The sequence below is a fragment of the Odontesthes bonariensis genome, chromosome 14, assembly GCF_027942865.1.
Source record: "Odontesthes bonariensis isolate fOdoBon6 chromosome 14, fOdoBon6.hap1, whole genome shotgun sequence".
NCBI lineage: Eukaryota > Metazoa > Chordata > Actinopteri > Atheriniformes > Atherinopsidae > Odontesthes > Odontesthes bonariensis.
The window spans coordinates 14,390,585-14,405,004 of record NC_134519.1 but is presented as its reverse complement, the minus strand read 5'-3'; the positions used below and the strand labels follow the sequence as shown (position 1 = coordinate 14,405,004).

The window sequence follows — 14,420 nt, the reverse complement described above, 5'->3', positions numbered from 1 at the left end:
CCACTGCTGCCACTCAAGAAATAAAAACAGGACGTAGACACAACATGTCCATTAGAGTGCTTAAGAGGAAAAGCAGACATATTTTTAAATGCATTCTCTGAAAATGCTGGCTGTTTCTAGTCTTTATGCTAAGCTAATGAATCACCAAGACATAAAACATGAAGGAGGTTTGAGGACTGGCTTTATTTTCCATCCATCCATTTCCTATACCAACTTAATCCTACTCAGGGTCGCTGGGGGTCTGGAGCCTACCCCAGCTGTCACTGGGTTACAGGCAGGTATACCCTGGACAGGTGGCCAGTCCATCACAGGGCCAAACAGAGAAAAACAGCCATCCACACTCACTCCAAGGGACAATTTAGAAACACGAATTAACCTAACATGCATGTTTTTGGATGGTGGGAGGAAGCTGGAGTAACCCTGGAGAAAACCCACACATACACAGGGAGAACATACAAACTCCATTAAAGGCCCCAGCTAGGACTTGAACCCAGAACCTTCTTTCTGTGAGGTGACAGTGCTAACCACCACACCACCTGGCTTTATTTTCATAGTTCATTATTTCTATCATCTAACTCTGCACTTTTTTAAATAGTTGGCATAGCCGTTTAAACATTGTGAATTAGTTTATGAAAGTGTGCACATTGTAGAAGTTGTAAACAAACATGTATATTTACTCCCAATGCAATGAGCTCTAGGGCTCAAAACTGACAATGAGTGCCCCTGAAATGTCAGTATTACTGAGTCTGCCCTGGAAACCCACACGCTATGGATAACAAAGGCAATTCAAGGGAAACCACGGAGGTTACATAAGGATCAGAAGCACTAATTTATAATATTTTACATGTGTTGAAGCAGAGGAGGATGAAGATGTCATTACTTTATTCACTGAGAGAAAAACCCTGCCTTATTCAGCCAGACCTTTTAATTTTCTTTAATTTTCGGTGAATAATTAATGGTCAAGAGATTTAATAGTGGGTCTGCTCCTTTTTCTTCAGCCAGAAAAGTGCTGAGAAGTGATGATGAGCAGCGAGGGAGGAGCCTATTTCTCAAATGGATTGGAAAAAATTTGCTGACCCGATCAAAGAGTCAACCTAAAACAGCAGTAATCTGTCACAGCGATCATGGATTATTTTTCCATTCATAGTTGACAAGATACATAAGCAACAGAGAAAATAAAATTCCAGAAATTATCTGCTGGTGAATGTAACGTCCGAAATGTAGCTTTTTCAGCAGATTCATCCATTTATGACTAACAACCCTTATTACATGAAATTCAGTTAGCTTTTATCCAAAGCAAATCAGAAGTGAAGAACACATTTAAGGGCAATGTGAAGTTCAGCATCTTGCCTTGGGACACTAGTACAGGTGACCTGGGGAAGTTCCACCAACATCCGACAGAAGGAGGACTCCTCTAATTCCACCTCACAGTATTTGTGGCCCAGGTGGGCCTACATGTTGCTTGCTCTGCTGGAGATGAATGAGTGTATTCACTGGCTAATATACTGTTTAAATGGTGTGCAGAGGCTGCTTACGTGGTGTGCAGGTGGCAAATGCCGGGATGGTAATGATACAGACCCACTGTCATCCACAGTAACGCTGAAGTGTAAAGCATTACACTGAACACAGCACAACAGCTTTTCAGACGATATCAGGATAAAATAGAAAACTACAACTAAACAAAGATTAAACAACAATGAAGCAGAGTAGACAACAAATCCCAAAACGCAACATTTCAGAAAATGTTACATTTCAAACAACAAACCAACAAAACAGAAATGAAAAACACCACTTAACATAGATAAAAACACAACAATTAAGTCAAAATGCACAATCATTAGAAGTAAAAAGCAACATATCTAAGAGGTCAACAACTTGAACTTAAACTTGAAACGTTGTCGTCTCTGGTTTTGTTGTTGTGTTTGCATCTCGGAATCACTGAAGTAATCCTGTTTCATTACCTTCACATCAATCAGCATAATCTAAATCTGAAGAAGTTATCAAACGATTAAACAAATTAGCATTTGGGACACACATTTGGTTGGTTAAAATCTTATTCAGAATGATTATCACCCAGTTTGTCCCAGAAAATGAGCCACAAAGCTGATTGGTTATTGTTTGTTGGGTTGTGTAGTCACTAATAAATGTGATGGATGTCCATGTTGGACATTCATTGCAGGATTCCACTGGATTTATTGTCACTGTGTTCTCAGATTTCAGCAGAAATCTTAAATGAGTTTCATGATCGAAAATAGCAATAATGGACGAAATTACAAAAAAAATACACCCAACATGAGGCTGATCGCTAAAGTGATTACTGTTTCACCTCAGGAATCATTCAAAAACAATCATAGTTACTGAGATATTGCACATAGTTTGCAGTTTTTCCACATGTAATTTTATGGACCAAAATGCATGAAACTGGGCAAATACTAGATGTACTATAGACGTGACCCCTGCGGCACTCTTTTTCATATTTAATGAGAGACGAGGATTAGGAAGGACTTTTATTTTTCATGGAGGCTGTGAACCAATCAATAAGTAATATAGGGAAGATTTACTGGGATTTACTAAACCCTCGTGTGGACTGAGCTCTGAATGTTGCCTCCATGTTGCTGACTGAATGTCTCTCCTTCAACGTTCTTCTCATCTTCACAGTCTTATGTGTTGTGTCTGACTTCTTTTTTTTATTCCAAACCTTATATCTTGATTTATTATTTCATTTCTAAGGTTTAACTCGTCATATTTCAAACCAAAAGAGACACAACTACAAGCAGACGAAAACACGGACACAAAATAACCTATAGAAATTGAATATATATTAAACTAAGAAGAGATAAAAAAAATGACCACAAATGACACAAACAAGCAACAAAAAAACCTACAAAATGACTACAATTAGATACTAAACAACTAGAAGACTCAAAAGACACAGAGACACATGGCATTCTACAAAAAACCCCAAAAGACTACAAAACGAGATATAACCACAGAGTGACGCTTCAGTGACAATCAGTGATTAGACAGACAAAGTAACTTTGAAGAAATCCACAACTATCCCAAAGAGACATAAAGAGTAAACTACAACATAAAATGTCTAAATTATGGACCGATAAAGTCACAAAAATAAAATGTGACAATGACAAGAGACATGACAACAAAGAGACAACTACAAAGTAACATAAGATGATTATAGATTCACACAAAAAATAATGGAAAAGAAAAGAAAGACACACAATTACAGTCGTTGACTATAGAGACACATAGCATCTACATGGAGACACATTGTAACTACAAAGATACAACAACAACAACAAAGGGACAAAACATAACTGCAAAGATGCACATGAGGACTGAATGAACAACAAAAGACTGTAAGAGATAAAAATGCAGATATACAACTACAAAGTGACAATCGGTGACTACAGAGAGACACATAACAACTACAAAGAAACACCAAACAGTTATGAAAGGGAAAAATACAGACAGCTATATAGAGAGAATTGTTGCCAAAGTGATGCAAAACAGGAACCAGAGATCATTTATGGACTATAACCAAGAAACACAACTGTGCACATAATTTCAGTTAAACAAAAAACCTTTTACTTTTGGGATTCAAAGTAAGATCATCTGACAGTCAAAACTGATGTTAAACAGGAACATGGAGCAGCTTACATGTCCTGTCATATAATTACACTCCCCCCGGAACAGAGCAGAGCAAAGGCACATACGCTGAGGGAGAAACAGCCCTTATTGTAGTGCAGGTTTGGAGGACGTGAGCTGTAAATAAAGCAGCCTTTTGCTCAGCCACACTGTAGTTTCCAGTTTAGCAACTCATTGGTTTACAGTAGTCTAAGCTGTCACCAATGCAGGAATATTTTCTTACCTAGTGATTGTCCAGCAATGACTCTGGTGTTCTCCCCAGCCACAGCTCCCCGGGCGTTCCTCTCGCTGGCATACTGGACGAAGGCATAGCCCTTGTGGACCGAGCAGCCCACTATCTTTCCATATTTGGCAAAGATGGCCTCGATGTCGGCCTTGGTCACCACAGCCGTGTTGAGGTTGCCAATGAAAACGCGGGAGTTGAGGGAACGGGGGTCATTCTTGTTGGTCACGTTGCTGGTCTGGGTCTTCCCAGTCATCGTAGTCCAGCAGCACTGCCTGCAGGGAGACAGATGAACGCTGCTCAGAAAGTCTGCCGGGGTCACAGACAGAAAGCCAAACAGCGAGCAGCAGCGGGGTGTAAACAGTGGGTAGAGCTGAAGCATATAAATGATCGCAAGGTTTTACTGTGTGTAGGTTGGGAAATAAATCAGTTTAAACCCCTTTGGATGTTTAAATAAAACAGACGTCTTTATGCAGACGACGGGTTTCATCCATTTCTGGACACGTTTTCAGAGATTTAATGACTGGTAACATAGAAGCCAAAGGAAAACAATTAGGGATTAACTTGCTTTTTAATTATTGATTGATCTGTCTGTGATCCGAATGAAAAAAATGAGCATTTTACCCATGTAAATGTCTGATCACGTTAGTACTTCCTTCTCCCTTTCAAATGACAAGGTAGCACTTGAAACATTACTTTACCAGGTTTTTTTCTTTTTCTTTTACAAAATCTACTAAAAGCCTGACAAAGAGGAAAATCCTGTGTAAAGAAATAGCAGAACACACACAGTGGATTGGATGGGGGCTGACATTTAAGAACTGCAGTTTCCTTGAAATATGGTTCAAGGCAGGTAACAAAATTTTGTTTAGTGTCATAAAGGACTAAGAGAACAGAAAAAAACACTCATTTGATGAGCTTGAATGTGGCATTTTTGCTTGATATGCAGCTTAAGCTATGAAAAATTCTTCATATTCTGAAACAATTGATTCATGGAGTTGTTAATTCAGCATCTGAATCATGATGCTGAATATGCATTTTCTGTGTTTGTGTCTGTGGAGGCTGTGACAGATTGCTGTCAGCGGGAGGTGAGAGGAACTCTGACATGGCGGCTGAAGTGTGAATCTGTTAAATCTCACAATATATATGGGAACTGTGTTCTCACATTTGAAAATAGCACATCACAGTCATGTCACAATAATACTTTCACTGTTTTAGCCTCTTTTTTCCCCTGAGGCTTCTCTGTGTGTTGTGCCTTTGGTGGTCTTCCCAGTTATTGCAACTTGCTACTTCCACTTCAGAACAATTCAGAGGAAGATAATCAACCTTGTATTGCAGTTTATTTAATTATAGGTTATTATATTTCTTTATACCAAAGCTTAGGCTAAACATTGGAACCGTCCAGTTTATTTTAGTTTTCCAAGGACATTTATCCAATATTCCTCCTGAAATTCAAACATGATTTGGTTAAAATGTCAGTTAAACTTAGAATGGGAACAATGATTAATTATTACAGCTTAAATTTGTTTTCTTTTCTTCCACATTTATCACCTTTTGACTGAATATCTGATCTACCAATAACAGGTTTACTGTTTTCAGAGAGAAAGTCAACAGAAAGAAAAACATGATTTACAAGGATGCTTTAAATAAATTAGCCAGTGGTCCTTGACTGACAGATCACCACATTCTCACTTCAGATTTACACATACTGACACGTGTTCAGGAGCCATTTTAACCCACTGGTTAGCATATTTTTATTTTTCACCCTTTTAGGCGCTGTTTAAAGCAATACAATGTAACTTCTCAAAAAGCCCATCATGGAGCTCCCCCTACAGGCTTGGAGGTAATGTACAGTTACACTGTTGTAAATACAACACCCTTTCGCTTTCACGTTTCACGTTTGTTGACGAACCGGCGAGGAGTCAGAAGGTGCAAGAAGGTGTGCCAGAAAGCAAGTCGAAGTACTTCCGCTCAGCTCCCGGGCTGCTACCGGGCCCCTCCCGGGCCGGTCCAGCAAAGTTACATAGCGCAGTTTTTCCAACTCAGACCCCCGAAGGGCATAGGAGACAGGCCAATCGTAATATTAAAACTCATTCTAGCCGCACAATTTTTTTCAAGCTGTTATTTTAAGGTAGAAATGTTACATAGTATTGCTTTAATTCGGCAAACAAGAGCTTAATGGTTTAAGTTAAAATACACTCTGTGACTATACAAATCTTGTGCTATAAGATACCCCACTGCAACACACATATCTTCTCTATCATCTGGGTTACAATGATGACTTATTTCGAGAAAGTGTCAAAACCAGCAGAGAGTTGTGTCTGTTACAGACATCGAATATGATGAGTTAAAAAACAGAGAACAGGTTGGACAGTTCATCTCCACTGAGTCTGAATGTCAAGTGTCACCAGGAGAATCTGACATTCAAAGATGAAGGAAGAAACTCTCACATTATGGGATCATGGAATTCCCTGTTAGTGATCGTCTTTGCGTGTTTGCACATTTGTCTGTGAGTGTAACACTTCTATAATAAGGCTTTCAAAATCCACAAACGGTAGAGATGTTGTTTTCACAGGAGTATCTCTATCAAGCTGTGAAGAGTCTCAGATTTTAGCCCTGTCACCTGACAGAGAAGAGAACAGGTGAAGCACTGTGCGCGTTAAAGCAGAAACAAGTGATCGAGGATTTAATATGAATAAATTGGCTTCCATTATCATATTCTGTTTTATCCTGTTACAGCTAGCAGCTTTTCAAATGTGAAGATTTGCTGCTTTTGTTTTGTACGATTATAAAACACTGTTGCTGCTAGATAGCCTTCTTATATGCAAATGGTAAATATGAAGCCATAACTTGCAGTAAGAACATTTCATGGCCAAGCTGTGCCATCATGATTTGTTAGTAGGCTCTGAAGATGCTGGTAGGTGGCTTTTAAATCTACTGAACATAGTCTGGTTAAGCTAACAAGCCTCTAGAATAGGCTTTTTCTTTATTTTCTATTTTTTTTAAACCACAGGTTTAAGAGTCGTGTTGATAATCTGATTTAACTCAGGAAAGAAAACCAGTGAGCATATTTCTTCAAGTGTCTGACTAATTGGGGTGCTGCAGAGACTGTAATAAAAACAGAATGATTTGCAAAGCATTTGCACCCTGGAGTTAATTAAAACTGTGCAAAGACAACATCAGCTGTCTAAATGGGATCCCTTTTTGGGAACAACTGTGTAGGTACAGCTGGTTATAAGTAACTCTTGGTTGCTGTGATTTCTTCACGAGGTCCAGAGACTTGCTGCTTTTTCATATATTTTAATGAGTGCTGTTTAGTGTAAATGATCCATGACTCTTAGTTCTTTTTTTGTGTAGCATCCTGAATAGAAAACATGCAGAAAAAAAGTGGATAAACGGCATCATATCAAAAGGTGTTGAAAAACACGTCTCCATATTGTTTCTGCTGGAGATGGAAAAGTAAATGTGCAGAAAGATCCTCACACACACACACAAAAATACGTTGGTATTCTGCAGTCAGTCTCCTCTCCGGCTCCAATCATGTCAGTTTTCCCCAGTCTGCCACTTCTTTACCTCCATTCTTTGCCTTCACACGCACATAATCCTTTCTTAATCCCCCCTGCTGCTCTTAAAAAAAATCTTCCTTTGCAAAACACAGAAAGGAAGATATTTTAACACAGCTGCAAGTTTCACGATGCAGCAATGCTGTTATTGAGTGTTCAGGAGTTAATTGTCTTTATTAGCGGCAGAGCAGAAAGGAGACAAGCAGTCAAAAGAAAACCAGTCAATCATCTCTGAATGGTGCCAACAACCATAACACCTAACCTGACCCACCGAGAGACTGATGGACGTGAATTGCACTGAATGGCCTCTTTGATTTAAATGTACAGAAGAGAGGTCATTTGATGGCAAATGATTGATTTTGCAAGAATGGGGGAATTTTTTTACTAGATTTGATTGGGGAAACTGTGAGTCTATAGCTCATGCAGAGCTGGGATATAATGCTGAGTGAAAACACTGTTCTTTAAACTACAGTTTGAATGGACAGTGTTTGAAACACAGGTGAAAATGGTTTTATATGCATGTCTGTACTTTGCTGCACTGTGTGAAAGCAGAAAAGTGTGAAGCAAAAAGTCGGAGTGATTTTTAGAGTGAGAGGAGGAAGTCAGCTTTTCTTTCCTCAAGAAAGCATTTGCAAAGCAGATTTTTTTTTTATATTTTGAAACTGGCATTGTTTTCTTTGAGGTTTCCTTCTATTTTTTCTTTTTACAGTTGAACAGTGAAACTTCTGTCATCTGCTACACCAGTCGTGGATAAGAACTCTTAGGGGTATCTTTAATGATCAGGTGAAAAGTTCTCTGGTGGAAGTGAAAAATGAGAATTATTCTCACCGCACCCTGAACAAGTCCCAAGTGATCACAAGATCAATCACATTTATGAACAGATCCGCTGATTAGAAACAAGCATTCCCCTTCATCTGCTTCAGTGATCATTCTTAAGATTTCCACAACTGTGTTAGGAATGTCATTATTATCTAGACTGAAATATCTCTTTAACGTTACTGAATAGACTGCTGTCTATTTTTAAAGACATTCAGGAAGCCCATTGCTAGACTTTTTTTTTTGCAAATATTTGATTGATTGTAATGAAGTTAGGTTGTCTCGATCAGGGTGAATTCATGTGATTTGTCACCAATATACCAGCTTTTTGGGTTCTTAGAGAATCTGGGCTGCCACATTAAGACTTTCCAGCATGCAGTCATGCAGAGGAGCGAGAGGTGAGGCTTTCCAGAGATTACATTTCTTAATTCCACTGCCAAGCCGGGAGTCACGCCAGACGTATGTGATCAGTGCCTTTGTTTGCTTGTTTTTCTCTTTGTCAGTGAGATGATGCAAAAACCTTCACAAATAAATTCAAATCAACAAATATTGCAGAATACGTTTAATGAATTGTCTCTATTTACTCAACAACAAAAGAGGGCTCTTATACAATTGAATAAATGATATAGAATGAAATGTATGCTGGACAAAATTATCAGCACCTTTTTGATTAAACTGAATCCTATAAATAAAACGACACAGTTGGGCTCATTTGTGCTTATTTTCATTCATTCTTGAGCAGTAAATACAGCACAAAAAGGGGATGATTGTTTGCCTGTCTGTAAGCAAAAAACATGATCAAAAACATAACAATTCCAGATGTCACAAGATAAATTTTTCATGTTATCAAGATGTTTTACAAACATAAAAGGATAATATTTTTCTAGGACGTGTCACCAAGTCTGTACAGGTTGATGTGGATTGTGGAAAAAGCAACATACAAGACACCCAAATAAATTTCACCTAAACTGGAGCTTGTGTGGAGGTTTCAGCACGTTCAACACAGTTCATAATGAACAAGTAGAGTTCCATACACGCAAACACCTCTTTTGAAAGAAATACACAATCATATACATTTGCGTGGAATTTCATATTTGAGCTACATTCGTTCTTAGGCTGCAAAATGAAACCAATGAATTTAAAAAAAAAAAAAAAAACATATTTCTAGTTAAACATGGTCTGAGGTACTATCATGCTGTGGGGTTGCTTTGCTGCCACTGGTAATGTGACAAATTACTGGTAAAGTGTAATTAAACCACACTGTTTATATACACATGTGTTTTTATATATATACATACTGTATGACTCTTAGATACCTGCTTTGCCTATGGAAGGTTAATCAGAGTCTGATCACTTACAAATATTGTGATACTTTACAAACTTCCAAAGTAGTCTGCAATACTTTAATCATGGTATTGTCAATAAATGTATTTGAGCTTAAATCATGATTTTGTCCTAACTTCAACCAGGTTGATTAGATTTTTTTAAACAAGCGAGTACTTTTAGTACCTAACCCCAAAAGGGAGACCGTGTTACATAACCTCAACTGAGTACACGTGATGTGTAGCTAGAGAGACTGAACCAAAATAATGTATGCATGAAAAGAAATTTAGAATGGAAAAAAAGTTTTGGATTGCAGTCTAAACGGTAGCTCCAAAGATTTAGGTCCTGAGTGGACCGGCACCACAACCCCTCACTTGTAACTTCTTCCAAATGTTGACTTTGTGGCTTGTTTTTAAAGTTTTTCTGTCTCATGACACGAGTGGGTGACAACAGTCTGCTGCAGTATTTGATCAGGAAGCCGCTGCATCAGTTTTGAATGAAGAGGGAACCCCTCAGGTCTCACTTTTTGACACGTAGGGTTTCTCAAGCTGGCAACCGAACAGGATGGCCATGATATTGAAACTGTCAGCAAAGCTTTATGTAAGCAAATGTATTTTAATACCTAACCATGATTTTTTTTTTTTCAATTGAAATGTGTAAAAACATAGTTCAGTTGCAAATTGAGTTCAAATAAAGAGGAAAAGCAAGAGATCAAAGACGGCAGTGCCAAAGCTGGACTCAAACACAAGTCCCATGCTTGGTCATCTTTTTTTAGTCCAACCATCTTTACATCCATGTTAATTGTCCCTGAGTACAGAATTACTTTTTCCTGTAACCATTTATTGTTATCAGGGCTGTCACTTACCTCCACAGTGGGATAACAAAATGCAGCTGTAGAGCAGTTCTAATGTGTCAGAAAGTGAGAATAAACAAGAACCTGTTTGAATACTAAAGCAAACTGATCTTGACCAAGCATGTATGTGACAATTTGGGAGTAGTGAGAATGTGTTGTTATGAGGTATTAGAGACCAAATGTGTTACCCAGTGCTAGAAAAATAAGTTTGAGGAGAATGTCTTGGGTTTTTGAGAAGGACAGCGACCTCAAGGACACTTCCAACAGCACAAAAGAATGACGTAAAAGGAAGAAATGGACTGTTTTTAACTGAACGGCGACGAGTCCTGACCTAAATTTCTACTAACCTCAAACAACTTCATAACATTTATATGCACAGAAAGTTAGAAATGGTAAAATGTCTATAGAGTGTTTTCTCACACAGTTTACAGCATTGCAGCATCAGACACACTTCAGTCAATAACTCGATATCCCTCCCGTGCACATATACTGGGACAAGGACAGCAATCTAATTAACTGGCCGTGTCGAGCTGTAACCATAACTATGCAACCTAACTGAAAGCAAAAAAAGAATGGCAGAAACTGCAAGCACACAGATGCGAAAGGTTTATAGATAGGTAGAAGAAACCTTTAGATGTGGTCATCGTTGTCAATGAATCAGTTATAAGTGAACAAAGTTGATGTTTCTTTCACTATGACTCTTTTCGCTTTTTTCTTCTTTTGTGCAGTAACATGTTACATTTTATTAAAATTTTAATTTAAAAAACTGTTGATTTGCTTTATAATGATATTCTGAATGATGTGTTCATTGAAACAGTTTAAAAGAGTAAGTTGCCTCACAAGCGTTTGTTGTAACTGTTTCTGAATCTCAAGCTGGATGAGAACTTGCACTTTCCTTCACAGTCTGTAAACTTTTTAAACTTCTATCAGCAGCTGACGTCACTGAGCGGTCACAACCACTGCGGCAAAGCTCTAAATAACCGCAGGCTGCAAGTGGAACAAAATAACCACAGGGCATCTGTGGCCTTCTAAGTAAAGGCATTCAATCTATAAGCTTTCAATCTCTCTGTTCCCACATTCATCACCTCAGAGGATCACTCCAGGGATTCTTCAGCAATATCTTGTCAATTACCCTCAATTACATACTTTTAATAAAAATGAAAACTGTAAAAAAGGAATTGTATTATTCCTCTTGCTCATTCAACACGGGGAAGAAAGAGACTCCAAAGATGATTCTTTTGCAATATTCATGAGACTGTAAGACCCTCAAAGCCTTTTAAGAATAAGCATGTGGCACAACTGCCAGCAAACGCCTGGTGGAAACGTCCCAGGCCAGAAAACACGCTGAATTCAAAGCAGCTTGATAGGCAAGACAGAAGAGGAGAGATGGGGCTGGATTAATCTTGGCACCCTTAATGCTCCAGAAATTAATGCAAAATAAAAATTTTCTGCATCAGTGGAGCTGTGATTGCATCCCAGCTCATCATTGGCATGTTTTTCCTGACAAACACTTTGTTTTGTTTCTCAAGATTTCTGTGTTTAAACAGAGAAGTTCACGCTTGACAGTGATGCTTTTCTCTTTGGGGCTTCTACAGCATCCTCTCATGTTGCAAAGGTTCCAAGTTGAGGTATTTCATGGATCCTCTTTGGTTCTTTCACACCGACAGTCAGTGGCTGCACATTCTGAATTCTCAGGAGATAAAGAGGCGAGGAACTGGTGAAAGTAATCATTTTAGCACTTCCTCTCTGATCTCTCCTCACTGACTCACGCTCCTGTCGGTGGAAAAAAGATGAAACTAGCTCATATACGATGACAAATACATACTGGTTGTGACGGATAAATTCAAGCCCCATTCACCCACTGGTACTTGAATATTGCATTGCAGGACCTTATCTACAGCATGATGATGGTATGTTAAATAAGATGAGAAACTTTAACTGTCATCAAAAGAGGAAAATCAGACTGTTTTATTCGTAAACATTTTTATAGTCTGCACAGATACACTGACACATCTGCTTCATCGGGCCAAGAAAACCTTTTGGATAATAATCTCAACTCTTGGTTCCTCTGTGGAAAAAAAATATATAGTTGCATAAAATGGTTTACTTCTTTTGCCTAAATAAAAGCCAACCACATTACAAGCACATAAATGTGGAAACATTTTAGACAGTCTAAACTTATTTCTTGTCCCAACTGTTTTGAGAGAACGTCGGCATCATAAAACGTTAGAACTATTAAAAGTGCTGCCATAAAAGCTGAAAACCGTCTTAAAATTCAATCGATGACAGACACAAGAAAAATGACTGTAACTGACCTTCATGCTGCAACATCATTACAAAGTAAATTAGGAATGAAAAAATGATGTAGTGAGGTGAGAAAATTACAAACAGATAAGTGTTGGAATGTTGAATGTTTTTGATCCTCAGATCCTCTGGCAGCACCGACTTGTAAACAGACACCATTCTGTGGTGGAAATCACCGCATGGGCTTAGGAGCACCTCTAAAAACGATTCTCAGAGATCACAGTTCATCAAGCTAAAATTACCATGCAAAGGAGACAACAAATATGAACAAGATCCAGAATGGTGATAGTTGATGGGAAGAACTGAGATGAATAAGCCTGGCTGACGCGTCCACATCTCGATGAGATGGTGGTCTGGGAACTAGGTGTGCATTTTCTCGTATTTGAGGCGTGGTTTACGAATGCCTAGAGCCGTTTATTGGGCGCTACGAATGTCTCTCAAATGGCGTCTGGTTCTTCCCATGCTGCTTTGCGCGCGATTCATAGCCAATTATATCACTTATACCAGATGACGTATGTAGAGCGACAGAAATTCGAAGAAGAAGAAGACGCGTTGCTCTTTTTTAAAAGTAAACTTGCGTTCTAAGCTACTTAAAACACTTTCTAAGGCTGCATTGAACGGTAACGTTGTGTCCGCTGCCATGTTGGATTAACACTCTACAAGCTTTGGTGTCGCGCATAGACGTCGTCATCGTCTTGCTGCCCCCCCCCCCGCCCCTTCTGCGATTGGTTCCCAAACTCTGGCAAAAATAAGGGCGGTGGTTTCCAGGCTGCCTTTGCAGTGTGAATGAAATCGCACGCAAAGCAGCATGGGAATTCCCAGGCTAGAGATGAATTAGAAATTACAGCACAAAAGCCAGCCTTTGTGATCGTATGGGAGCCCATTAATGTATATGGCATGAGGAACTTTTACGTTTGAAGCCAAACTAAATCTGAATGATGTATACAAACTTTGGAGAAACATTTGTTGCCAGACCACATCTTCTTCAGGAAGGTCTTAATCATTTGATCAAGACAACGCCAAACCACATTCTCCATGTATTGCAACATATGTCGCAGTTCATCTGGTCAGTTCTCAAACAAGTGTTGTTGAAAGAAGAGTGGTAAAGTGCCATCGTCCCAACTTTTATTCAAACACTTTGCTGGAATAAAATTCACACTGTTGATATAAGTTTGAAATAAATACTTTTGACTTTCAATGTTTTGTACCAATTTAAAGTAAATAAGGAGTTTAAAGTATTTTTTTTACAAATGTAATTCTGTTTTATTTACAATTTACACAGTTATTGAAACAAACACTTAACTGTAGCTCCGTTTTAAGAAACTAATGACTCAAGACTTTTGTTTACAATGATTTAAGACATTCCCTTAATTTACTGAATCGGTTTTGAAACTAAAGTGTGTTTGGTTTTACTGATAACTTTTTTCCTCCCTCTTCCTGTGGATTCGCTAATGCTAAGCTAAGATCACTTAATTGTGGGTCCTTGATAACAAAAACTAACACGAATCAGTTGACCACGCTTGTGTTGGCAATGAATTGAAATGGCTTCTTCATTTTGAAGTGGGAGTTCCTTTAAGAATAATCGTACTTCTCTTTGTTATTTGAACTTTTAAAAAGATCATAGATTTTATTTAGGTAAGTGTCTTGAAACCAAGATGCTCTAAACTGAATGAAAGAC

The 14,420-nt window shown here is 38.5% G+C and overlaps 1 protein-coding gene across 3 annotated transcripts in view; it reads right to left on the bottom strand.

Annotated features, from left to right (window-relative positions):
• The window catches only part of LOC142398835 (RNA-binding Raly-like protein), a 52,402-nt gene that overhangs the window by 28,071 nt on the left and 9,911 nt on the right, over positions 1–14,420 (bottom strand). For all 3 annotated transcript variants that reach the window (XM_075483047.1, XM_075483045.1, XM_075483046.1), the window contains exon 2: positions 3,887–4,161. In XM_075483047.1, the coding sequence (XP_075339162.1) occupies positions 3,887–4,142 (256 nt within the window). In that variant the 5' untranslated portion in view covers positions 4,143–4,161. The remainder of the gene's footprint in view (positions 1–3,886; positions 4,162–14,420) is intronic.